Source organism: Ovis canadensis, chromosome 16 (assembly GCF_042477335.2).
Source record: "Ovis canadensis isolate MfBH-ARS-UI-01 breed Bighorn chromosome 16, ARS-UI_OviCan_v2, whole genome shotgun sequence".
NCBI lineage: Eukaryota > Metazoa > Chordata > Mammalia > Artiodactyla > Bovidae > Ovis > Ovis canadensis.
The window spans coordinates 71,735,505-71,761,894 of NC_091260.1; the positions used below are offsets into that span (position 1 = coordinate 71,735,505).

The window sequence follows — 26,390 nt, forward strand, 5'->3', positions numbered from 1 at the left end:
TTGTGTGGTATAAGCACCCAAAGCTTTTTACAATAAGACTCACTTGAATATACTGATAGGGCTTGATTACTTTAATAACCAGCTTTGCTAGAGTAGATAAGGATGACTCACTTCCATAGATTAAATTCTTTGTCCTGATACTGAAAAGTTCTCAAATAATGCTTTTTTCCTATTCATCTGTATTGTAGATATAAAAGAGACTTAGCAAAAAAAAATATATATGTAAATATATATATATATATATAAATATATACATATACATATATCTCCAATAATGGCTAATGGTGGCAAATAAACCCTTTCTTTGGGATCCATTTTAAATTACCCTTGGGTGGAAGCTTTAAAATATGATCATTTGTATGGGGCTATTTCTAGTTTTTAACAATTTTTCATTATGAAAAATTTTAGACATACATGAAAGTAAACACAAATCATTAGCATGCAGCAAGGCATTTCTTATAAGAAGGCAGCCTTTGATTTTACAGTTGTATAGGTTTTGTTTTGCTTTGCTTAACCACCCCTCTCCTCCAGTTCTGTATACATTAGGTGTGTGAGGTGAGTGGACCTCTGTATCAAGGTTAAGGCAGCAGCCCCAAATCCTCGGAGGAAGGAGGCAAGGTACTAATAAAAATGCACATGGTCCATCCTCTCAAATGTCATCAGAAGTCTCACTGTGCCCGCAGCTGGATTATGGGCACAGCTTCACTGAATCTGATGGCTTGCTAGTGGTGTGGGGGAGCCTTAGACACTAAATCCTCAGTTTCCATCGAAGGTTCTGATTTTCAGTCATCCTGACATCACTTTAGGCTAAGAATTTGGCCATTGGAACACTTGTGCCTGGATTTCCTTTTTCTTACTTATCACCAGGTGTGTTTACTCTGGTAGCAGACACATACCTTCCACCCCTATGCCCCCTGCCTCCAAAAGAAAAAGGCCAAGGATTTGGGGTGTGTGGAAGCAGAGTCCCCACGGGGCCCAGGCTGGACTGAGGTGGCACCACAGTGCCCTCCAAAGCAGTGAGAGAACTCAATGGGGTGACCGACCTTTTTCACAGCCTAAGAGAGTGAAAACCCAGCTTCCTAGGCAGAGTCTAAGATTCTAATGCCCTTCCTCCTATCTGCCCTGCGACTCTGCTAACACACAGAAGAACTACAATTATCAGGGGAAGCAAGACTAAAAGTGGCTCACAGGCTCGTTTGCCGCAGAAGTTCCCAAAACTCAAAACATTTGTGACCAGCACACTTTTCTTCCATGTTTTATCTACCAGCTCCTCCAAAAGACCAGTAGTAAGAGATTACTGATAAAGACCAAAATAATACATATCTTCTCTCCAAACACACACACACATGAACACGTGCGCACACACACACACACACACACACACACACACACACCCTACAGCTTGGCCCTGATGTATTAGTTGGAAAGAATATTTTTGAAGCTTATCATCCAGGTCACTTTCAGTCAATAAAAACAGCTGACCATCCACAGTTTACAACTGTCATCTACACTTTGCGTTTCTTTTCATATTTGGCACCTTGGGACCTGTGAGCTGAGGAGGAAGGAGCAATAGAAGCAGTTACATAGTCTTGACACAGACCTAGGCTATTCCCTAGGTGTGCTTGTGTTTAGCTCACGTGAAAGGTTATTTCTGTGTCAGTTCAGGTTGACCTTTACTAGTTAGAAAGATGATACTGAAACAGATCCTACTTTGAACTTCAAACCTTCTCCAAACCTGCCATCCCCTGGGCTTTTCGTTGTCTGCGGCCTTTCTAGCACCTTCCTCTTAATTCCCCTCAAAGGCACAAAGTGTCAGATCAGATCCTGTCCAAACGTAAAGAGAAGGAAGTGGTAGAGCCCTGATCAGTCAGTGGGAGCCTGTAATGACTACAGTAACTCAGAACCAGTTTTGAACCCTCCTCATTGGAACCTGCTTCACAGACCAGAAAGCTGTGCTTTGTGACTCAAACTGGCCCCTGTTCCTGGTATTCACCCAGATTTCCTGCCAGGCGCATGAACCAGGACACTAGTCTTCAGATAACTGGTACCAAACAAATACTATGTGGTCACTGGTTCCGCTTAAAAACCTCACTTGGTCCTGGGTACCAGGTTAAGTTACAATCATTGTATCAATCAAAGATTCATTAAACTTGTGCTACTAAGATTGGGAGGTGGGTGGGTATAATGTCTATTTCAAGAACGCCCAGGAACTCATGAGAACCAGAAGTAACCTAATCCTAAATGTATCTCATGCCCAAATCTCTCCTTCCCGGCAGGCATGGACCCATGCTGGCATTCTCTTAAAACACAAATACAGTTTCCTGGTCGGATGTGCCTCAATCTCAGACGTCATAGCTCAGGTAAGTGTGGTGTGTGTGTTACAGCTGCTCCTTTCAGGTGATGGACAGAACTGGCCGACACCTCATTTACGTCCATCCACTCTGCAGTGCATCCCTACTTGATTCAAATCAAACATGGACTTTGATAAATGCTTGTTAAATGAGTGAGCAGATGAACCCTCCCGTGATTACAGTGTGTAGAATCTTGCGAAAAGGGGGGATTGGAGGAATTGAATCTCACTATCAGAGGTTTTGACCTTTATTGTTAAGGCTCTTGCATTCGAAATGACTCTAAAGCCACGGCTAGCATGTGGTCACAGGGTCACTGTGCACCTGATGGGGTAGACACACTGGCCTCTATGTGGCTGAGTCACTCCAGGCTAGGTTTAGAAGAGTGTGCCTAGAAAGTAGTCTTTAATTGTCATTGCCATCTGGGCAATTCAGGCATCTTGCCCCCAACTTAGAATCAGGAAATTGAGTCTGAGAACATTCTACTTCTGTCCAGTTTCCCCAGGGTCTGGCACCAGCCCTGGTTTCCATGCTCCATCATTTCTTCTTCCATCAAAGATACCATGACAGGTTTTCGCAGAAGATATTTAATTGCTATACTCTGTAAGTTAGACTTAGTTCCTACAGTTGGGGATTTGGAGAGTGATCTCTTTATGGAGAAGGAGGTGGACTGATTTCTAAACTTGCTTTCCAATTCTCAATTCCGTGCTAGGAACATGTCCACATGGTTCTTCCTGGTTTTTCCCTGCTGAGCATGCTAGTCTTTCAACCACCTTTTTGAAATAATCTACTGTTCAACTGTTAGTACCTCCCTAAAGGCCAAGAATTAAATTTCCAAATTAATTGCATTGACTCCATGGATCACTATTTAAAGTAATTTAAATTGCTTCCTGCTAACATTATGAGTGTGTCTTTGTGTGTGTGTGTGTATGAGTGTGTGTGCGTTTTCTAGCACATGCCTGAATACCCCCTAACATCATTCTTTGATGTATCTTTGTTAATTTTCTTATTGAGTTATTGGAGATTTTTTGCTTGGTCTTACTTTTGATTCATCCTCTGAGGGATGATCTGAACTGCCTCGTTCACGCTAATCACTTACGGAAATTAAGGGAAATTAAGGGAACACCTCTCATTTTTAACATGAGCATTGACGCCTGAGTGAGCATCTGTAGATGTGGTATCCTCACAGGCAAAAAGAAAAACACGCATCTTTGCCTTAGATAAATACAGCAAGCATCCAAGAGTAAAAGAAAGAAATCATATCCCTGAAAAATGCTTTCCCAGTCTGCCCACAGCCTTTATCCTTCTTAATTTTAAAACTAGTACTGGCCTCTGCCTGCTGGGAGGGCTCGAAATTTCAGAATAAACCTACCTGGTTACTCAGGGCAATAGCAGCTGGATTCAGGTGCCATCTGACCTAGGGCTGTTCCAGGTGATATAGTTATTTTGAACCTTGTAGCTCGAGCTCCTGCCATGGTTTGGCTGAGGGAATAAATTCAGTTTTTGCTCTCACTCCCACCCTCCACTTCATTCCTCTCATTACTTGAAAGCATTTGTGAATTACCAGATCTGGTAATGAAAAAATAAATCCCAGGCAAAGCCCTTTTTTAGAAACATTTTTAAAGGTTTTTATTTTTATTTTTTAAATTATGAAAGTATGATAATGCATTTACAGGAGACTTGGAAAATCCAGAACAAAGTTACATGTAGTTTCTCTATATATTACAATTGTTAAGTAGATGAATTAAGATCTTTGGTTGGAGTTTCAATATCAAGCTCTCAAAAAATTAATAAAATGAATATATAGAAAAGTAGAAGAATATGGTAGATCTGAAAAGCACCATGAACCAATTCAACATAATTAAGATTTGTACACTTTTCACACAGAAGTAGGATACAAATTATATTCAAGTTCCCATAGACTATAAACTAAGAGACATTGGAAATATCCAGGGACATAAAACAAGGTGCAAAAATGTCATGGTCTGAACATGAAAGTCCCTTGAAATACCACCTTGGCATAGATAGGAAGGGAGTGATCACCAATGATAACAGGAAAACAGTTTATAATGCCTTGAGTGTCAGTGCCAACTCCTGTTTAAAAAGTAATTTTTAGTAAGCTAATTAACTTCATATCATAATACAAAAAAACCTCTTGGTTTGGTTCCAACATGATACAGTTTTCTGTGTCACCATTTTAGTAATAATCACATCTTTTGTATAGATTTTATGATCACCTGGACTTTCTTAGCTTGCTCAGTATTAAATGAAACTTTGCGGAGGGGGGTCTTGTTAGACCTCTAGTTCTTTCCTCTTTCTGCTGCCGTCAGCCCTGGCCTTCTGAAGTCAGCTCAGACCCCAGAGATGGGATCCCAGGATCCCAGCTGATCCCATACTACTGTAAGGCCCCTCGCCTCCTGCCTCTCCATCGCAGCCTTCTGGCGAGATCCCAGTCCTGAACCACCAATGGTGTGCGGCTTGCACCCAGGTAGCAAGTGCTCCTGCAGAAAGTTTCACAGTGGGGCAAACTGATCTCAGATACATTCAGTCTCATCACTCACCTCAGCTGACTCTAGGGACCATGTCCGACGGTCTCCACCCACCTTACTGTCCCCAGCAGATGACCTCACTGCCCACTTCACTGAGGAGCTCAAACCCACATGCCTACTCTCAGACCCCTGCCTCACCTCTGCTGTCCCCATTACAGGAAAGCACATGTCCCTCCTTGGTCCCAGGCCACTTCTTCCTCCGATGCCTCTTAGCCCGTCCTGTCCCGCTTTCTGGGGAACCTTATTCATTAGTTATCAGCGACTCCTTCTCTCTCCCGTGGATCATTTCTCTTGACATGGAAACATGCTCAAACTTCTGCCTTCTTAAAACAACCACAACCCGTGACGGATTCATGTTGACGTATAGCAAAACCAATATAATATTGTAAAGTAATTAGCCTCCAATTAAAATAAATACATTTAAATTTAAAAAAAAAAACACACAACCACAGCATCAGCAACAAGCTTTTTCTGGCTCCCATGTACCTCTGTAGCTACAATCCTATTTTTTCATAGCCAAACCTTTCAGAAAGGTGGTTTGCACTCAGGGTCTCCGTTTCTTCCCTTCTCTTTCCTTCTTCTACCTGCTGCAGACTGACTTCCGCCCCATCAGCTCACCCACACAGCTCTCACTAATGACCTGCTTGCCATTGAATCCAGTGCAGCAGTTCCCATTGACCTCATGGATGTCTCAGTAACTCTTCATTCTGTTGACTGCGCCCTCCTCCATGGAACACCCCTTCCCACTGGCTCTCACACCACCATATCATGGTTTTTCTTCTACTTCTGACAGCCCAGGTCATCTATTGATGTGTAAATGCTGAAGTTGCTCAAGACCCATCCCTCCTCACTGTGTATTCTATTCGTGAATAATCTGATGGTTGCCCTGCATTTATACCATCTGTAACATGACTGATATTCACCAAATAATTGTCTGCAGCCAAGCCCTCTGCTCAGGGCTCTAGGCAAGGCATCTGAATGTCTCTATGATATTTCCACTCAGATCCTTCAAAGGCATCATAAGCCTCCATTCATAATCTTCGTGATCTTGATGACTGCATTTTTGAATGAACCTCTGCCCATGCCATCTGCTCAGAAACCCGGGAGCCACCCTCACAGCACCGCTCTCCATTCCCCTCTGTCTAAAACACTTAATCCTAGATGCTTCCTTATCAGCCCACTTCTCCCCATCTCTGCTGCTCTGAGAGGTCAGCCCTCCCACCTGGATCCTTAGAGATGCCTCCTGTCCCCTGGCCTGCCCCTGTGCTCTGGGTCTCCTCCCTCCTTCCCCACTGGGACCACAGTAATCGATTCTCAGTGACATTCTGGCCACCTCAGCCCCTCCTCAAACCTGCTTTCAAATTGCCTCCTTGGTGTTCTTAAGATAAAAAGCCAGTGTCCTGATCACAGGTTGAGAGGGGCTGAAAACCCACTGGCCCTGCTTCCTCCCCAGCCCAATCACTCTCCTCTGTCCCCTAGCTCTCTGCCCTCCAGCCCTTGGTCCTCCCTTCCAGACCCAATGCAGCCGAACCCCTCCCCCTGGGGGCTTTGCCTGGATCCTTCTACCCAGAAGGGAATGCCCTGGCCTCTGCTCTCCCCACCTACCACCGGCTCCCGCAATCTGCTGCCAGCCAGCTGCCTGGGCTCTGGGTCTCAGCTCAGATGCACCCAAACGGAGCGACCCCCCTTCACTCCACAGCCTCCTCCCCACTCCCAGCACCGCCACCCTCCTCTCTTCACTGGCCTTGTCAGGGGTTGACCATGACTCCTGCCCTCCCCATGAGGTTGTCAGCTCCAGGAGAACAGAGTCTGGGACCACCTTATCCATCACTGAATCCCCAGCCCAGAGCAGGCTCCCCCTGGGAAAATCCTTACTACTGAGCCTGTAGGTTCCGCTTGCAAAATAACCCAATACAGTTTTGATGGCTGTATCAGATTCGAAAATCTTAATTCTGGATTGAAATGCAGAAGGGCCAGCTGTTGTTTTAAACTGATAACTGACCCAACCCACAGTGAAGATGTAAGATGTACAATAAGTGTTGGACCGCATGGCATCAAGCTAGTAACAGCACAGGGGAGGCTGACAAAACCATCACTCTGGCCTTGGACTGCTCTGGGCCGAATGTCTCCTGCCGCCTCTGCCCAACTCTAGCCCACTCTGCTGCTCCTTCTGGTCCTTTCCATACCTCCCCCTCCCTTTTCCTTCACGTCCAGATCTCCTCGCTCGGGTCTGCTCACCTGGCCGTCCTGATGGCGCCACCAGGAGCCTTCCTGCACTTGGCAGAGGAGGGGTTCGTCTTCACATATTCATTTTCCCTCCAGCATGTTCTCAGTCTCTAAACACTGCCATCTTCACTAACACCATAGGTTTGTGTATGTCGAATGTGAAGCCTGCTGCAGACATACTAGTCTGTTTGCACGTTAGGGCCCCTGAGAGGTCTTTGATTAGTTAGAGAAGTAAATGGGCATCTCGGCCACATAACAAAACTCAATCTTCTGTTCCAAAAACAATAGGGCCTTAACAAGGCTTTGCCCAGCTGGTCTTTGCCATCCTTCAGTTAATACGACTTCACTTTCACTTTTCACTTTCATGCATTGGAGAAGGAAATGGCAACCTACTCCAGTGTTCTTGCCTGGAGAATCCCAGGGACGGTGGAGCCTGGTGGGCTGCCGTCTGTGGGGTCGCACAGAGCCAGACAGGACTGAAGCGACTTAGCAGCAGCAGCAGCAGCAGCAGTTAATACAGAACATTTGTTCCCCTGGGAAGCAGCAGGCATGGAGACAGTCACGGGCATCTTTCCTTCCATCAGTGGGCTCCACTGTATCCTCAGTGACTGTGAATGGACACTCACGTCATCCGTGCTCCGGGCAGCCAGGTCCTGCCCAGGCAGCCAGGCCACACAGCTCTGTCGTCTGCATTCCCCTGTGCACATCTCTAACAGGTTCTGTCGCATTTAGTGGTTTAAGAGCAACAGCCCCTGGCACACGTGTCAGTTTGTGAGATAAGCTGACCACCTCTGACGTCTGATACTTTTCTTTCATTCCAAAGTTCCTCTGGATTGCTCTGTTCCCTACAGCAATTGAATGCACGCATTTGATGAATCACGCTCATTCTCCAGCTTCTTTTTCAACTTTCTGTCACCAGTCATTGCTTGAGAATGCAGCGATCAGAGTATGCCTCCTTTGGTCAGACTCACTTAGCAGCGGTATATTTCACAAGCCTATCCTTCCGTGGATGACTGGCTAAGAAGGTTGATGTAGCTCAGATACTTTCTCCCCTCCCCTATTTTCCTACCTCTGCATCCGCTATTCCTCAGGGCTCCTCCCAAGATGGGAACCCCAGGACTCTGCCCAGAGGCTGGACTGATTCCCTCATTTCTACAAGATGGGAAGTTAAGTAGTTTGATAAATTTGCTTTAGAGCCTGTACCATTCAATAGAGATTGACACTTTACTATTATTTCAGTCCCTGCTGACTTTGTATTTTTTTGACCTATGCCACATTTGTAAGTCGATATCTTAAATTTTGATTGTCTGGTTTTATAATTAACACTGGCGGCTTTCACAGCATGTTTAGCAGAGTCCACGTTATACGCGTAAATGGCCGTTTTTCTGTTGCCCATCGCTGGCCACTGTTCTGTCCTTTGTGGAAGGTCACTTAGGTCCACTGGCATGGATTACATGTGCACCTGGAGGGGGCAAAACTCTTCTGTATCGTTTAGGGTCTGGAAGCCAAAGCTTCTGGCTAGTCTTTAGCAATAACGTTAACCAGGTGTGCAGTTGCCTTAAAAGAAACACTTAGTGGTGAACAGAGCAGAGTGGCCACGAGTCCTTCCAGTGCTTCCCAAACATCTGAGCCTGGATGCCCCAAGAGAAGCATTGAGCGGTAGCCCCAGGTCCTGCTCTCCTCATCTGCAGTGCCAAGGCTTCTGCTCAGAGATCCATCTCAGTTGCGGGTGCAAGAGGTTGGGCTCGGCTTCTGTTAACTGGCTCCGTCCCCTCCCTGATGACTGTCTGTTTCCCCACCTCTCAGGTCGTTTTCGTAGCCATTCTACTTCACAGTCACCTGGAGTGCAGGGAGCCGCTGCTCATCCCCATCCTGTCCTTGTACATGGGCGCCCTCGTGCGCTGCACCACCTTGTGTCTGGGCTACTACAAGAACATCCACGACATCATCCCGGACAGGAGTGGACCGGAGCTGGGGGTAGGTCCTTAGACCCCGAGGAAGAGCCTGTCTGTATATCCAAGGGGACTACAGTTTGATCCTACCCCTGTGATTCAACGTATCAGCGTAACAGGCAGGTGCTCTGGGACGTCATATCCCAAAGTCAAGTGCTTGGTAACGTCCACGGGGATAAACAGCTGGAGAGCTGATGAACTCTAGAGATGGAAGAGAGACCTTAGAGGTCACTCTCCCGCCTTCTTATCTCCATACAAGAAGACTGAGTCACAGTGAGTCACGTCAGGCCCCAGCGGAGGCACAGTGTTGATGGTTCTTCTTACTCTGTGGTCAAAAGGAAGTCACTCTGTAATCAACAAAGATTTCAGGAGTCCTGGTACCACTGACCTCACATTTGTTTAATTTCACAGCAGGGATCCAGACTGGGTTTGGGCTTTCTGTCCTGGGTAAACACACTCATTCAGGTACCTTCTACAGAGAGAGTTGGGGAGGGTTTAGGTGACACCTAATTTCTAAATTTAAAATTTAGAAATTTTAAATATGGTCTGTGGCCTCAGTCAGCTTCATGTCCCATTTGGCTTAGTCACCAACACAGGAACAATATTCAGACAACACAGCACAGAGACCACAATGGGAATACAAGAGCCTCCCCTCTGAGGCTAAGGAAGAGAGGGATGTGGTCTCAGAAGCCCTCCTGATGGAGGCAGAGATTGGCCTGTGCCTCAAAAGGTGAATATGGTACAAACAAGGTATAATCTTACCCAGATGGCCACAGTGTTCTTTTCATCACCGGTGTATCCGATTTATGTGTATGCTAATCTTCTCTACCCTCTGATACCAACTGAGTTGGTATCTATCCAGCTATAAGGCAAATAGACATGACTTTGTATTTATATATAAATATAAATAGACCACTCTATCCCTGGGTCAGGAAGATCCCCTGGAGGAGGGCATGGCAACCCACTTCAGTTTTCTTGCCTGGAGAATCCCATGGAGAGAGGAGCCTGGCAGGCTATAGTCCATGGGGTCACAAGAGTCAGACATGACTGAAGCCACTTAGCATGCAAAGTGGTGTGTATATATGTACATGAATGTGTGTGTGTGGACACACACACACACACATATATATATATGTATGTATATGTAGATATAGGGCTGCTCTGGTGGTTCAGACAATAACGAATCTGCCTGCAATGCAAGAGACCCAGGTTCGATCCCTGGGTCAGGAAGATCCTCTGGAGAAGGGAATGGCTACCCATTCCAGTATTCTTGCCTGGGAAATCTCATGGACAGAGGAGCCTAGTGAGCTACAGTCCATGGGGTTGCAAAGAGTCAGACATGACTGAATGACTAACAATTTCAATTTATATATATATATAAATTGAGTACATTACCACACTCTAACCCTGATCCCACCTTTGACCACATGTTACTTTTGTCATGTCAAAACAGTCCTTGTACTGACCACTCACCTTGATCTGAGGTCAGGCCATCAGTAGTATCAGATTGAGATATTTCCATCATGAGGACCACCACATCAGATTGGTCTTGATGGTAGCAATCCATCTTAACATTCAGCTGCTAGCAAAGCGAAATAAAGTGACTGGGATGGCTCCAGGATGCAACACTTACCTTTATGAAGACCCAAAACCAAAGTCACTTGATAAAAGCCAGGTGTTAAAGATAGTGCCTATCTTTGCTGTGGAATTTTTAATAAATAGCCTTTTCTTTACTGTGCTTTTATTTTGCTTATGGTTCTGAACACTTACATGACTTCTGTCAGAGCCTTGAGATTAGGAACGTCTGTCGTAGACTTATAAAGTGCCCAAATAATTAGGCTATTCATGACCACACTGATTCCAAAATAAATTACAATAATGTTTTACTTCTACGAGCTACCTCTTACCGACATGGCTTCTAGCCAGTCAGTTTTATGATATGAACAAGAACTTTTCCCACCTGTTTCTCAGGCTGTGAAGCTGGGTTCTGCTTGGGTTAGTGTTGCCCTGTTTAGACAATAGTGGTTTGAAGCCATCAAGCTTAAAGGCGTGTTTTGATTTCACGGGAGCTTGCCAGCTGTCTAAGTTCAATTCTAATAACACTGTACATTTTATTTTAATTCAACTTGGCTTGTCTACAGAGGCTTTTCCTACATTATTTTTAAGTATAGTGAATTGACTCATGATTGACATCAAAAGAAAAGGCTTTGACTCCGAATTATTTTTTTCTGTTCTCCTTCTCAAGTTCAGCGAACTTTATCCCATTTTGTTGATACAGGGAGATGCAACAATAAGAAAGATGCTGAGTTTCTGGTGGCCTCTGGCGCTCATCTTGGCCACACAGAGAATCAGTAGGCCCATTGTCAACCTCTTTGTTTCCCGGGACCTCGGCGGCAGTTCTGCAGCTACGGAGGTAAGGCCCCTTCTGGGAACATGGGTGCCCAAAGTCACCGTGTAACAAATGTGGGCGGGGAGGTGGCTGACAAATTTGTTTCCAGTTCCTCTTGAAAGCGAAGAAATTCTGTGATATTAAGTTCTATGATACCTTCATACAAGAAAGCATTGAGGATCTCCATCTGTGACTTAGAATGATGTGATTTTGTTTTTTTATGAGTATGGAAACAGTGACAGACTTTATTTTCTTGCATTCCAAAATCACTGTGGACAGTGACTGCAGCCATGAAATTAAAAGACGCTTGCTCCTTGGAAGAAAAGCTATGACAAACCTAGACAGTGTAATAAAAAGCAGAGACATTACTTTGCCAACACAGGTCTGTATAATCAAAGCTATGATTTTTCCAGTAGTTGTATATGGATGTGAGAATTGGATCATACAGATGGCTGATCACCGAAGAATTGATGCTTTCGAACTGTGGTGCTGGAGAAGACTCTTGAGAGTCCCTTGGACTGCAAGAAGATCCAACCAGTCAATCCTAAAGGAGATCAACCCTGAATATTCATCGGAAGGACTGATGCTAAAGCTCCAATACTTTGGCCACCTGATGCAAAGAGCCGGCTCATGGGAAAAGACCCTGATGCTGGGAAAGATTGAGGGCAGGAGGAGAAGGGGAAGACAGAGGATGAGAGAGTTTGAGCAAACTCCTGGGAGATAGTGAAGGACAGAGAAGCCTGGCGGGCTGCAGTCCGTAGGGTCGCAAAAAGCCAGATGTGTCTAAGCGACTGAACGAGTATAATGAGTAGGGAGGAAGATATCTTATTCTTCCTTCTCTTTTACCACATGAAAAAACCGAGGTAAGGACGCAAAAGTAGCAAGAAGCTGGACTGTGTTAGAATCCAGGTTTTCTTTCTCCCACTCACTGGCCTCTCCATTTCCCTGCGGAATCAGTGTGGAGCCTCTTCACTGCAGTCACAGAGGACGACGGGACTGGCCATGTGCAGAATCACCCAGCAGGCAAGGGCTGATGCTTCTGTGTTCCGCTGACCTCCCTCACCTGTCGCTGCTCCGTCTCCTGAATGTGCCACCCAACCTACCATGGCTTCTGCATCTTCAGCAACCTGCCCTCTTTCAAAGGAGGGTCTCTTCTATTCACTCACAGCTCAAGAAATTGATCTGGAAACTGGCAGCTCCTCCAGGGAGAGAGTCGAAACATTTTTTAAATATTTTTCCATCATGCCAGTATGGTATGAACAAATAGAAAGACTTTGTTTGTTTGCTCATCTGCTGCCTTCTGGGGAATTAATTCTGGCTCTGGGACTGCTGATCCTTCAGGAAGGCCAGTGGCTGCTCCCAAGGGCCTCCTGTTTACACAACTGCCCTTGCGTGCACTTTCAGCATGTCTCCAGGCCGGGGTCTCTTGCCAGGTTCCATGTCCCGGGAAGCAGCTCATGTTGGCCTGGAAAGAGAAGTACATAAATCACAAGCCGAATGCTTTCTCTTGCCTCCGTGGGTTCCTGGATTTTGTTTTCTTGACTCACAAATGTCCTTTGGGGTGGCTTCTGTAACATGGCAGCTTTTTAACCTAATACTTTTGTTTCAGCTGTCCTGTAAAAAGTATGGGACACGCCCCATCCCCACCAATCACCTGTGTGCTAGAATTCCATCTTCCCCTAAAAATAAAAAGACAACCAAGATAATTTGTATGTTAAAATCATTTCTAAATGGACCTCAGTGCATAGAGACAGACCTCAGCATAGGGAGACAGAACTGACATGAATTAACCGTCTGCTTCTGATGGTGTTGGCACTTGCATACATCTCATTGACTCCCAACAGCTCTGTGCCATGGTTGTTGTTAGTCTCGTGGTTTTTCTGGAGGAACAGAGAGGGGGCCTGAGAGGGTTCATGCTTCACACACACCTGGGAAGTGATGGAGTGATGCTGGAATCCAGATCTGCCTGATTCCACCACCTACTCCTCAGAGCAGTGTCTTCACCAGCTGAAGACCTACCTCACTCACATTCCTGGCATCAAAATGAAGGGTGACTGCAACCATGAAATTAAAAAACACTTGCTCCCTGGAGGAAAAGCTATGACAAGCCCAGAAAGCATAGTAAAAATCAGAGACATCTCTTTGCCAGCTAAGGTCTGTATAGTCAAAGCTGTGGTTTTTCCAGTAGTCACGTACAGATAGGAGAGTGGGACCATAAAGAAGGCTGAGTGCCGAAGAATTGAAATGTGGTGTTGGAGAAGACACTTGAGAGTCCCTTGTACTGAAAGGAGATCAAACCAGTCCATCCTAAAGGAAACCAACCCTGAATATTCATTGGAAGGACTGATGTTGAAGCTGAAACTCCAATACTTTGGCCACCTGATGCGAAGAGCTGGCTCATTGGAAAAGACCCTGGTGCTGGGAAAGATTGAAGGCAGGGGAGGAGAAGGGGATGACAGAGGATGAGATGGTTGAATGGCATCATCGGCTCGATGGACATGAATTTGAGCAAGCTCCAGGAGTTGGTGAAGGACAGGGAAACCTGGCATGCTGCAGTCCATGGGGTCGCAAAGAGAGGAACGTGACTTAGAGACTGAACAACAACAAAGAAATGAAACTCTCCTATTCCTGTTTGGCTTCCTGTGAGAAGTATTAGTTGTCACAAGTTAAACATCAGAATTGGGCTCTCCTGGGCTGAACAGACTGGAAGGGAGGTGAGTGGGGTGGCGCGTACCATAAAGCCATGGACAGGTGCGCACCATCAGCTTCCCTGAAGGACGGCGTGGAGGCGGAGAGGTGGTCCCTGAGTGCTGAGTGTTCAGAGAGCAGGGGTGGAGCTCAGAATCGCATCTGGAGACTCAAGAATCCAGCTAGACTAGAGGGTTCCATTTGGCTCTGTGAGAACCTGGAGGACCAGGGTTGAAATCTTGGCTTTTCAATCCATAATTGGGGCCTGGATAAATGTATCTAAAACAAGACGCATCCTCCTAGCCTCAGATGCACACCCTGGACCTGCTCAGCCTGCTCCCCAGGATGCAGGGGGCCTCTGCCCCTTCCTCCTGCTCCAGGGCCATCCCAAGGCTGGCCGTGCTGTCACCCGGGATGGAATAACTTGTCGGGGGACTGTAGCTGAGACGGCTCGCGCTGCCACGTGACAGGTGGCAGGCAGAGGCTGGAGATGCTCTCTGCGGATGCCTTGCTAACTGCCGGCTCTTCCTCTTGCAGGCTGTGGCAATTCTGACGGCCACATACCCCGTGGGTCACATGCCGTATGGCTGGTTGACGGAAATCCGTGCTGTCTACCCCGCTTTTGACAAGGTGAGAACCCCGAGCGGCGCGCGGCACAGTTTCCAAAACACTCTCTTTAAAATTAGCGTTTGAGAGACAGCGATCTCCGGTGATGGACACCTCGCTGTCTCTCAGCCTCACCTCCCTCTGCAAGGTTGATGTAGCATTGGGGCTGGCGGAGGTAATTGTGGAACACGTCCCTCAGGAAATCACAGAGGCGAATTGATGCTTGCCTTGATGTGGCTCCCAGGACGTGTCTCCAAACTGGTCCTCACTTCTAGGTTACTTCTGTTGAGAAATTATTTGCAAAAGGAAAATGATGCTCTCAAAAAAATTAATATATTGTTTTTGTTTCTGTGGTTAGTTACTTTTTGTTTTTTGCGTTTTTACTGACCTCATAGCTGATGTGAAGGTACAGAGACTTGTGTGCTTGAGTTCATAAGCTTATGGCTTTCTTTCGAGGGGGTATATGCACACCCTGGGTCCAGGCTGGTTCAGTTCAGTTGCTCAGTCATGTCCGACTCTTTGTGACCCCATGGACTGCAGCACTCCAGGCTTTCCTGTCCATCACCAACTCCTGGAGGTTACTCAGACTCATCTCTATTGAGTCAGTGATGCCATCCAACCATCTCCTCCTCTGTCCTCCCCTTCTCCTCCTGTCTTCAATCTTTCCCAGCATCAGGGTCTTTTCCAGTGAGTCAGTTCTTCACATCAGGTGACCAAAGGACTGGAGTTTCAGCTTCAGCATCAGTCCTTCCAATGAATATTCAGGACTGGGATGTACTTATTCTAGCTGAAAGCTTCTGCTGACATTGCAGGGAGGCACATAAGTCTTCAGATCTGTAACCTGAGACCAGGTCAACACTGACCTGCAGATCATTTGAGAAATGCCTTTTTCATTCAAGCATAATTATTTAAACTTTCAACCTAAAGCAAATAAGTAGAAAAAGAGACCCCTCCCCCAAAAGATTGTATGTAATGTTTTTAAATGAAAAAATAGGAAAAAAGCAAACAACGTACCCCTTGTACTCATAATAGCAACTGTTTGGATTTGTGTAGAACTAGCTCAGAGTCATTGCTGACATCATTTTAATCTGGTCCCAAAAGATCCCTGAGAGGTGACGAGAGGAAGTCTGTTCACCAGCGTCCCCAGCAGATTACCTGCCTCTCTCCCCCCACCCATAATCAGTCATCTGTGAGTAGCAGCTCCCTTCCAGGCAAGTCAGGGATCACCCCCACACAGCCACACATGAGAGAGGGAGGCTCTTGTTCAGAACTCTTTACAGGGTTGGAACTTCCCCAGTAAACAATGAGCTGGACGCTCCACCACTTGCCAACATTCACTTGGAGCATCAGAATACAGAGTGTGTCCTAAAAAATGCCTTTGATGCCTGCTTCCCAGCCCTTTGAGAGTGGACTTCAGAAGGTCTGAGTCACGTGCAGCAGACAGCTATGTTGGACTGGGTTTAAGCCAATCTATGGAGGGAAATCAGTATTCTCATGTCAAGGAACATGTGTATAGAAGTAAGTCCTCGAAAACCAAGATGGATATAAGTCTTCTTGCCAAATGTTTAGCTCTTAGAGAATAAGACTATATAATAAAATCCAATAGCAGGGTTCTACTTGTGTTCGAACCTCCTGGCTGTGAGCGTCTCATCTGAAATTGGTTTTGGCTACCTTGAAATGATTAAACTTAACAATACAGCCCTGTCCAATTTCGCTAAGAGCAGCCGAGTAAAACATTGTTTTATTCACGATCACAGAGGTTAGACGCTATGAAAAAAATCCCTTTAAGGAGCATCCCTCAAGCCCAATGCTGGAGGAAATCAGGATCCTTGTGAAACCTCCCCGTCGTCACCATGCATTCCACTGCACCACTCCAGCCATTCCCATGAATGCTGTCTATTCACCCAGATCTTAGACACCTCTGTGTGGACTTCCGGAATTTGCTGCATTGACAGTTGAAAATCCTTAGCCTGCTTGTGGGTTCCAGACTTAGAGATTTAACATTACTCGCATAACTTCTGATGTTTCTAGCTAAACAGGGAGATGGGAGAGTTTTCCACTCTTCCACATTCTCCCTAGTGTTCGGTTATCATCTTGCAAAAGACTGTGTCTCTGTGAAAAAGCCGACAGGGCGAGCAAGACAAGACACTGATGCTGAGCTAATGATACGTGCTGGTTTACTCCAACCATATTGGCAAACACATTTGCTGTCTTAAAAATCAAAGCACACTTGAGGGAGCTGGGGCCCGTGGCTGCTACCACAAGGGGGGAGGGGGCAGGCATGTGCATTTGGAAGAGGAGCCTCCTCCTCACCCAGCCCACCAGGGGACCACCCTCGTAGATCCCTGGGGGAGAGCAGATGAAGAGATGGCCCACGTGCTGTGATGGGCACTGTGCCAGCACAGCAGTCTGTTTTCCAGGAAAAGCAGGTGTGCTTTAGAGACCAGAGTGAAGAAAATGGAAACCCCTCCAGAGGTTTGCGCTGGCAGCGCAAACAAGAAGGGCTTCCAGAGACTGTCTCAGCCTCTGATGGAAAGCACACATCAAAAGGTCTCTCGCAAGTGGGGCCTGTAACACCTCCGCTTGCACATCTGCCATTAGGCTGGTATGCGAGCCAGGGGTTTGTCGTTTGTTTCCATGAGTCAACTCTGGGGCTCGGTGGATCTATAATGAGGCGGCTGTTGTTTTTCTCAGCTGCTGTTCATAGTCAGGGGCTGGACACACGACCCTCAATCAAGGTTTTGATTGAGTGGTGGGTACACTTAGCAATGACGCTGAGATGGCATCAGCCAGCCTCAGGGATGTGTCTGAGGGCCCCTACATCCGTGTGCTCACATTTCAATTTAATAAGGGCTGTTTGAGCATCTTCTCTACTTAAGAAAGGTGGTGCTGAGTTGCAGGAGCTAAAGAGATGGATGAAACACCCAGTCCTTTATCTCAGGGAGCAAATGTGCCCCTCACAGGAATCTTGACATGTGCCCCCAGATACGATCTGGGGGCTCAGTTGCCCCCTGATGCAGGCTCAGTTGCCATCCTTGCCTGCAGAGCCCAAGGCGGTCGGACACTGCAGGAGGGGCTAGGGCCCTGAACTAGGTGGGTGGGCACCCAGCACCCCGAAGAGGGGACTGACTCCAGAGACACTGCTGGACAATTCAGTCTGGAACTCCCTCTGGTTAGCCATCATGTCCAAAAGCCTGACAGCTGTCTGAGAGAGACGTCCAGTCACAGCCGTGTTCAAAGCTGTCCCTTGACATCTATGCTTCAGACGCGTCAAATCAAACAGAAATGAGATGCTCATTAAGAAGCACAAGTGGTCAGCCCAGGATAACCCGGAGCCTTTTCTTGCCCCCCTAGAATAACCCCAGCAATAAACTGGTGAGCACGAGCAACACGGTCACGGCAGCCCACATCAAGAAGTTCACGTTCGTCTGCATGGCCTTGTCACTGACGGTAAGGACAGACGCACCTCCGCCCCCGCCTCTGTGTCTGGTTTTAGAAAAGAGGAAATTGCCATTTTAAAGGGAGAAGTCTTGTATTCCATAATGCAGTGCTATGCTGGGTAAGGTGACAGCCTCTCCTAGATATTTTCATCCCAAAATACAAACGACAGTTAATCAAGGATGGCGTTGGGGCTACGCTTCTCCTGGTGGCTCAGACAGTAAAGAATCTGCCTGCAGGCAAGAGACCTGGGTTCGATCCCTGGTTTGGGAAGATCCCCTGGAGAAAGCAAATGGCCATCAACTCCAGTGTTCTTGCCTGGAGAATTCCTTGGACAGAGGAGCCTGGCAGGCTACAGTCCATGGGGCCGCAAAGTATCAGATATGGACTAAGCAACTTTCACTTTCATCGAGTCTAAGAATAGAGGGTCAATTTCTGGCATTTCTGTAAGGGGCTTCTTCCTGCTGAAGAAAGGCAGGCTTCGCCTCTCTTAATGATATTCTGTCTTACTGAATAATTTCTAGCCCATCTTTAAACACTCAGAGTCAACTATCTCTTTGCCAAATTTAATTGGTATGATTTGTTTCATGGGTAAGATTCCTTTCTTTGTGTGTTTACACTGCTCTAGCCTTCCTATGGAGCCATCGTTCACCACACACTTACCAGGCACCTACAGGATCCGAAACCCCATGCTGTCTTCAAGGACAGAGGTGTGAACAAGAGTGGATAGTGCCTCCTTGTTGGCAGGGCCTGTCAGTGACGCTGCACAGCCTTAAATAAGCGGTACACACCCTTCCTTTATCAACTCACCTGGGCAGTTCAGATGTAGGAGATATGTTCAGAAAACATGAGAAAAAATTCCAAAATGCTCTATAATCCCAAGCACACAGTATATAATTTAAGGCTGTTTATAACATTTATCAACAGTAGCAAGAAAATAATGGCATTTATAAACAACTCCACATCATAGACTGTGCTCTGTGAGTTCTAAAGTTGGAGATGAGAAGAGGATAAGATGAAAGAGGGGTCTTTTGAATTCAGTTCCTTGTTTGTTGTGGTGGCTACATATTTAAGTCCTGTAGAAATTCTGCTTTTTTTACAGCATAAGGGAAAAACCGTAACAGAACTAGCTGAGTGTGTGCAGTTCCCATCATAAATGACTGATACCGAGGACATAAGACAAGAAGAGGTTTGGGGACAAGTGATGACAGGACCATCATGAGCGTTGTCACTGGCCTTTATCACAAAAACCACTTAGCTAGATGAGCCCTAAGAGGGGTCCCTTAAAATCAAGTCTGATACACATTTTAAACCTCGCTTGGATTTTTTTTAAAAAAACATAGTTTAATATTTGATCCTTTGACCCAACACCTGAATAAACTCATCAAGGACAACACAAGGTCTGTAGCCCATCACCTAAGCCCTCTGACACTGGGTCCTGACTCGGCATCCTTGGCCACCCATCACCGCAGCCCAGCCCTTCCTCTCAGTCCATCCCCCATGAAACTGGGAAACTGCAAGGGGATGTCAGAAGCATATTCCAGGCCCCCTCCCCGGGGTGGGAAGACCTCTGAGAGCACGCCTGCCTGAGTCAGGTAGGTCACCCCCGGCAACCCTGTTCTCCTGGTTGTATTATTTCTCCCTACAGTGTGCAAATTTTTCCATAGTTCCCTAAAACATTAGCAAAACACTGAACAACCTTGAAACCACTTAAAAGAGGATTTTAGGAAAAACAGAGAAGGTTTCTATTCCCAGAAAAGACTTCAGCTTTTGGAGCCTGTGTTAAGTGACTGAAAGTTGGTTCGGATGCCAGGGTCTGTGACTTGGACACCATCCAGCTCCAAGAGCTGGAAGCTTTGGGCTGTTGCTCACTCTGCGGTCAGGGTCTGGCTCCCCTGTCTCCTCTCACTCCATGTGGACCTCCTCCCTCAGTTATGGTCAAGTCTGACGGAGAACCTCAGCAGACTGAGTTTACGGATATTCCTTCCTTCCTTCAGTTCACAGGCAATACCCTATACTTCTGAAACAAAAGCAGCAAGTGTATTTTGAAGTGATAACCATGTAAAAGCTAGAAAAATGCTTCAATCTCCCACAGAGGTTATTTAATTTTTAGTTTTATTTCATTTTAGCTATTTAATTATTCTAATGCTACCATCTAATGCTACCATCTATGCATCCATGTTAAGTTGCTTCAGTTGTGTCCAACTCTTTGCAACCCTGACCCTATGAATTGTAGCTCACCAGGCTCCTCTGTCCATGGGATTTCCCAGGCAAGAATACTGGAGTGAGTTGCCATTTCCTTCTCCAGGGGATCTTCCTGACCCAGGGATCAAACCCTAGTCTCCTCCATCGGCAGGCGGATTCTTTACCACTGAGCTACCTGAGAAGCCCAGATTACAGCATAGGGTAAACCTGACTTTTAGAAAGGTCTTCCCAGGAGGCTTGGTGGTAAAGAATCTGCCTGCCAATGGGGTTGCAAAGAGTCGCACATGACTCAGCAACTTAGCAACAGCGAATACCTTTTATGTGCACTGGGAAACCAAAAAATCATGTGTCTCACTTTATTGCAATGTTCACTTTATGGTGATGGCCCGAAATAGTTCCAAGAGATGTCTATACATGTATTTAATAAGGCTTAAATTTTAAATAGTGCTTTACCGCAATATTCACTTTACTGGGGAAGTAAAAAGTGAAAGTGTGAAAGTGTTAGTCACTCAGTTGTGTCTGACTCTTTGTGACCCCATGGACTGTAGCCCACCATGCTCCTCTGTCTGTAGAATTTTCCAAGAAAGAATACTGGAGTGGATTGCTGTTTGCGTCCCCAGGGGATCTTCCTGACCTAAGGATTGAACCCAGGTCTCCTGCATTGCAGGCAGATTCTTCACCATCCAAGCCACCAAGGAAATCTAGACCAAAACCTGCATTATGTCCGAGGTCTGCCTGTGATGGCACCAGCTAGAAGCTCGCCTTCCAAGCTCCTCCAGGGCCTTCCTCTCGTACTCTGCTGTTCCAGCAAATAGGAACAGATACCTGGCCCTGAGGCCAGGGCTTGCCGGCACGCTTGAAGTGGTGGTTTCTTCAACAATACAAACAGTAGTATTATGGTGTGTCTCAGATACATCGGCTTCCCAGGTGGTGCTAAAGAATCTGGCTGCTAATGAAGGAGACGCAAAAGATGTGTGTTCGACCCTTGGGTCAGGAAGGTCACCTGGAATAGGAAATGGCAGCCCACTTCAGTATTCTTGCCTGGAAAATTCCATGGACAGAGGAATCTGGTGGGCTACAGTCCAGGGGGTTGCAAAGAGTTGGACACAACTGAGCGGGTGAGCACAGCACAGCAGCAGATACGTTACCTTTATAATGACTCAATCAACTGGGCCTCAGTCAGTTGGCTCTACCATCTTGGCTAGAGGCCGGCCTACGTGCGTACTCAGTCATGTCCTACTCGTGACGGTCCCGTGGACTGTAGCCCACCAGGCTCCTCTGTCCATAGGACTTTCCAGGCTAGAATACTGGAGTGGGTTGCCCTTTCCTTCTCCAGGGGATCCTCCTAACCTAGCGATCAAACCTGCATCTCCTGCATTGGCAGGCAGATTTTTTTTTACCACTGAGCCACCAGGAATTGCCATTAAAAGATACATAGAAAAAATATAAGGGTTGTCCCCCTAAACTCATTGTTATGTTGTCACTATAGTGCATACAGCTTTGTATAGCACTTACCATGTTCATTCTTCACATCTATTATTCCCTGTAGGCCCTGAACTTCCCTAGGCAGGGTCTGCGGATTAGTCACCTCTTATCCCCAGGGCCTAGCATCCTGCCTGACACAGAAGGGGCACAATAAACAGAACCCAAACACAGGAATCAATTAATACTTACCTGTGTGATAAGAATCAGAAAGGTGCCGATGCCGATGGCATTCACCCCTCCTGAGCCACAATCTCCTTATTTATACTGAGGTTATCTTATTTTTAAAGCTCTTAAGACGCCCTTAACTTGAGAGTCTATTTTCACTTTTTAAATTTTTAAACTGCATAGTATCAGGAAATTAACATTGCAGAGCGCTTAGGATAGACACACCATGCTTATTACAGTAGGCGATATTCTGTACAAAGTGCGAGCCTTCTGATGGTTCCAGAGCTTTCTACACATTGCCTAGAATTAGAGCACTTTGCCAAGCGCTGGTCCTTTGGGCATTAGTGACTCTTCTCTCTGGGACTTTGAGAAGAGCTGGCGCCACAAATGCTGCAGACATTCAGTGACCCAGTGATGCTAACTGCTTTTTGAAGGAAAACCTGTCCTGTCCAGAGCAGAAACTCATCTTGCAGTCAGAATGGGCCCATTCTTCAGGCCCTGACATGTTCAGTTCAATATCTGTCTTTGCCTGGGAAAAATACGTTTGACAGTTAATAAGAGACCGTGGTGCTGGGAAAGATCGAAGGCAAAAGGAGAAGAGGGGGACAGAGGATGAGATGGTTGGATAGCATCACCGATTCAATGCACATGAACTTGGGCAAACTCTGGGAGATGGTGAGGGACAGGGAGGCCTGGTGTGCTGCGGTCCATGGTGTTGCAGAGTTGGACACAACTGAGCAACGACATGAGGCTAATATTTCAGCATGCTACAAAGCATGCATATGCTTATGCCTTAGTACAGATTTTCCGTTTAACTTAGAGTGAATCCCTGACTCTGAAAGTTCATTCTTCCCTCATTTTCTTATCTGAGAGTTTGTCTGAACCACTGGGCTTCAAGACAAGCAGCCCAGAATGCCTTCTGCCCAGCTGGAAGCGGAAGTGGATTTAGGAAGAGTATAAGGTAGGAAAGCAGAAGCTTGGCCCAAGGAGCATCTTGCTTCCCTGCCTTTAGGAAACTTAGAAAATCACTGATTGGCTCCTTTAGACCATTTGATGGGTGTGAGGGTGAAAAGGGAGAGCTTTAGCTGATCGGAAAGATTAACTTCAAAATAGTAAGAACCCTCTGATAAAAATGAATCCCCTCAATAGCAACAAAGGCGCAGACGCGATGCAGACCAGGGGCAGGCAGACACACTGCTGTCTGGGGTGAAGGAGCACACAGTTCAAAAACATGCTGTCTTTAAATAAGGTCGAAAGAAGGCATGCCGCCTGGCGGGAGCAGGCGTGGTGCAGCAGCCACTCAGAGGAGGCCAGTGATCCGAGCTGTGCAGGACAAGGTGGCACCACGAAGAACAAGGCTGTAGCTGGCGCCGGGGTCAGAAGCAGGCAGCCGGGTTTGCCCAGAACCTTCTGGCAGAGCCATGGTCTCTGTCCCTAACGTGACCAGTTATGAAGCCCCGTGATACCCAGCGTGTCCTGAGAGGCTGTGTTTCTCTAGTAGACACTTGTGGTGATCGCAGACAGAGGGTGGTTGCCATGAGCTTGAGAAGGAGGCAGGTGTTCCTTCCTCTTGGGGAGAGGAACCGATAACACTAAACTTAGAGAAACACAGCCCCTTGGAACTGATCACGACTGCCCCCTGAACCCCAGCCTTGGGGATAGATAGAAACCACTAACCAGGTAGGGTATGTCTTTTCAATAGCCTTGGTGCAGAGCAGCACTCCGAAAGGTACCAGACCCCCATATCCCTGGATGTGAGGCCACTGTGGTGAAGTGAATGGATGAGCTTGCTAAATGTACCAAGCTCGCCAATTTGGTGCCCCATACGCATGGTCTTTTTTTCCTAAAGTGTTAGTGGCTCAGTTGTGTCCGGCTCTTTGCGACCACATGGACTGTAGCCCATCAGGCTCTACTGTCCATGGGATTCTCCAGGAAGGAATACTGGAGTTGGGTTGCCATTCCCTTCTTCCCAACCCAGGGTTCGAACCTGGGTCTCTCCCGAATTGCAGGTGGATTCTTTTACCATCTGAGCCACCAGGGAGTTGTGTGTTTGTTTGTTTTTTTTTCCTAAAATTCATAGCAAATCATATTAAGTAGGCAAGTTATAGCAGCTTTGGATGAGTTTAGCTGACCAGTTTCCATTTTTACTTCACGATGCCAGTTTTTCAACGTCTGCTGTTTTCTTACGCTCTCTGCAGCTCTAGTGTGGGGGAGCCGTTGCCAAGAGAGGGGGCCCCTCTATCTCAAGAGAGGTGGGGAAGAATCCCTGCAAAGCACAGGCTTGGCTGCTGCTGAACCTCCCCAACCCCATTCATACAAAATGGGAACGGCGTCCTCTCAGAGGGATGTTGGCAGGAAGGAAGAGCCACCAAAGCACTTGGGTGCAGTGAACGACCTGCACGGTCACACCCAGCACCCCTGGATGTTGAACCCCAGAGAGGCCAGAGGGGAAGAGCTAGGCGCAGAAGAAAGGGAGAGACAGAGTCAGAGCGACGGAGAGTGAGGTCAGCAGGGAAGGGGAGGGACCGAGGGGCCCGGGAGAGAAAGGGGCACTGGAGCATCAGAGGAGATGGAGCAGAGTGGCGGAGGTGGGTTCAGCAGACAGTGGGGAGGATGGGAAGGCCCCAGAGACCCCTCCACCCCCACCCCGGGCCTTGCCAGTCCTTCCAATGGCAATTGCTGTAAACCGTGTGCATGCTGAGTCGCTTCACTCATGTCTACCTCTTTGGGACCCCATGGACTGTAGCCTGCCAGGCTCCTCTGTCCGTGGGACTCTCCAGGCAAGAATACTGGAGTGGGTTGCCCTGCCCTCCTCCAGGGGAATCTTCCCAACCGAGGGATCGAACCTGAGTCTCTTACATCTCCTGCATTGGTAGGCAAGCTCCTTACCACCGCCTGGGGAGCCTGCTGTGAACTTTAGAAGAGTTTAAAAGAGGCAGGTTCTTAAGAAATGAGTGACTGCAACAAGCTGTCAATGGGCTAAATAGACTGTTCCACAGGTTGAAGTGGGTGAACTCGGCCGTTTCAGGAAGGCGGGTGTGAAGGGGTTCTCTCGCTAGGCGGCCGCAGGGTGGGCTTCATGGCCCCAGATTCAGACTCTCTGAGGTTGTGGGGCCGTGCCAAGGCCTCCAGGCTGCACCCCACTGGCCTCCCCCAGCTTCAACAAATGGAGGCTGTTTGATGGCGGTGGTGGTGGTAGCGGTGGGGTGGGGAGTGTGTGCGTGCGCGTGCGTGGCTGTCACTGAGGGCAGAGAGAGAAGGAGGCCTTGCTCTCCAACCATGCCATTGCTGTTGCTGTTCCGTCGCTCAGTCGCGTCTGACTCTTTGCGACCCCATGGACGGCAGCACACCAGGCCTCCCTATCCTTCACCATCTCCCGGAGTTTACTCAAGCTCATGTGCATTGAGTCAGTGATGCCATCCAACATCTCATCCTCTGCCGCTCCCTTCTCCTCCCGCTTTCAATCTTTCCTAGCATCAGGGTCTTTTCCAGTGAGTCGGCTCTTCGCATCCAGTGGCCAAAGTATTGGAGCTTCAGCTTCAGCATCCAGCCAGAGTATCTCATAGTAGAATGCAGGAGTATCTGAGGCCAGTGGCTGTTACTACTTAAGGATCTGGTTATTTTTTAAAAAAGATTTAAAATAGGTTTTTACTCTGGATCCACCCTGAGCCTTGCTTTTTGACGTCAATGGGTGGTAAAAAGGGAAAGTATGACTCTGTACTCAATCCCAAGTGTTCTATTCTGATGGTTATGGGTTGAATGGTGTCCACCCCAAAGTTCTGTATTGAAGTTCTAGCCCCAGCACCTTGGAACGAGACCTTATTTGGAAATAGGGTTCAGGTGAAGTCCCGGTGGGTGGGTCAGGTGGACCCGTGTCCCATCTGACTGGTGCTCTTGTGGGGGTGGGATGTGGATACACAGACACAAGGAGGGTGCCACGTGGAGGCCAGAGTGATGCTGGATGCTTCTGGAAGCTGGGAGGCCTGGAGCAAACCCTCCCCTGGGCCGTCAGAGGGAGCGTGACCCTGCCGACACCTTGATTTTGGTGTCACTCCCGGACCGAGAGATGATAACGTGTTGTTAGGCTGCCCAGTTTGTAGCGCTTTGTTACAGCAGCTCTAGCAAACTCATACACTGATGTTTCTGGAAGAGAAGCACCCTCTTGTCATTTAAGGCCATGTGGACTGATTGACCAGACCTAACTAGTCAACTAGGGGCTTCCCCAGTGCCTCAGTGGTAAGGCGTCCACTTGCCAATGCAAGAAATACGGGTTTCATCCCTGGGTTGGGAAGATCCCCTAGAGAAGGAAATGGCAACCTGTCCCAGTATTCTTGCCTGG

At 47.3% G+C, this 26,390-nt stretch overlaps 1 protein-coding gene across 1 annotated transcript in view; it reads left to right on the forward strand.

Annotated features, from left to right (window-relative positions):
• The window catches only part of ANKH (ANKH inorganic pyrophosphate transport regulator), a 168,335-nt gene that overhangs the window by 112,689 nt on the left and 29,256 nt on the right, over nt 1–26,390 (forward strand). The window contains exons 4-8 of the mRNA XM_069556067.1: nt 2,277–2,360; nt 8,930–9,100; nt 11,354–11,488; nt 14,690–14,782; nt 18,113–18,208. Coding sequence (XP_069412168.1) covers nt 2,277–2,360; nt 8,930–9,100; nt 11,354–11,488; nt 14,690–14,782; nt 18,113–18,208 — 579 coding nt within the window. The remainder of the gene's footprint in view (nt 1–2,276; nt 2,361–8,929; nt 9,101–11,353; nt 11,489–14,689; nt 14,783–18,112; nt 18,209–26,390) is intronic.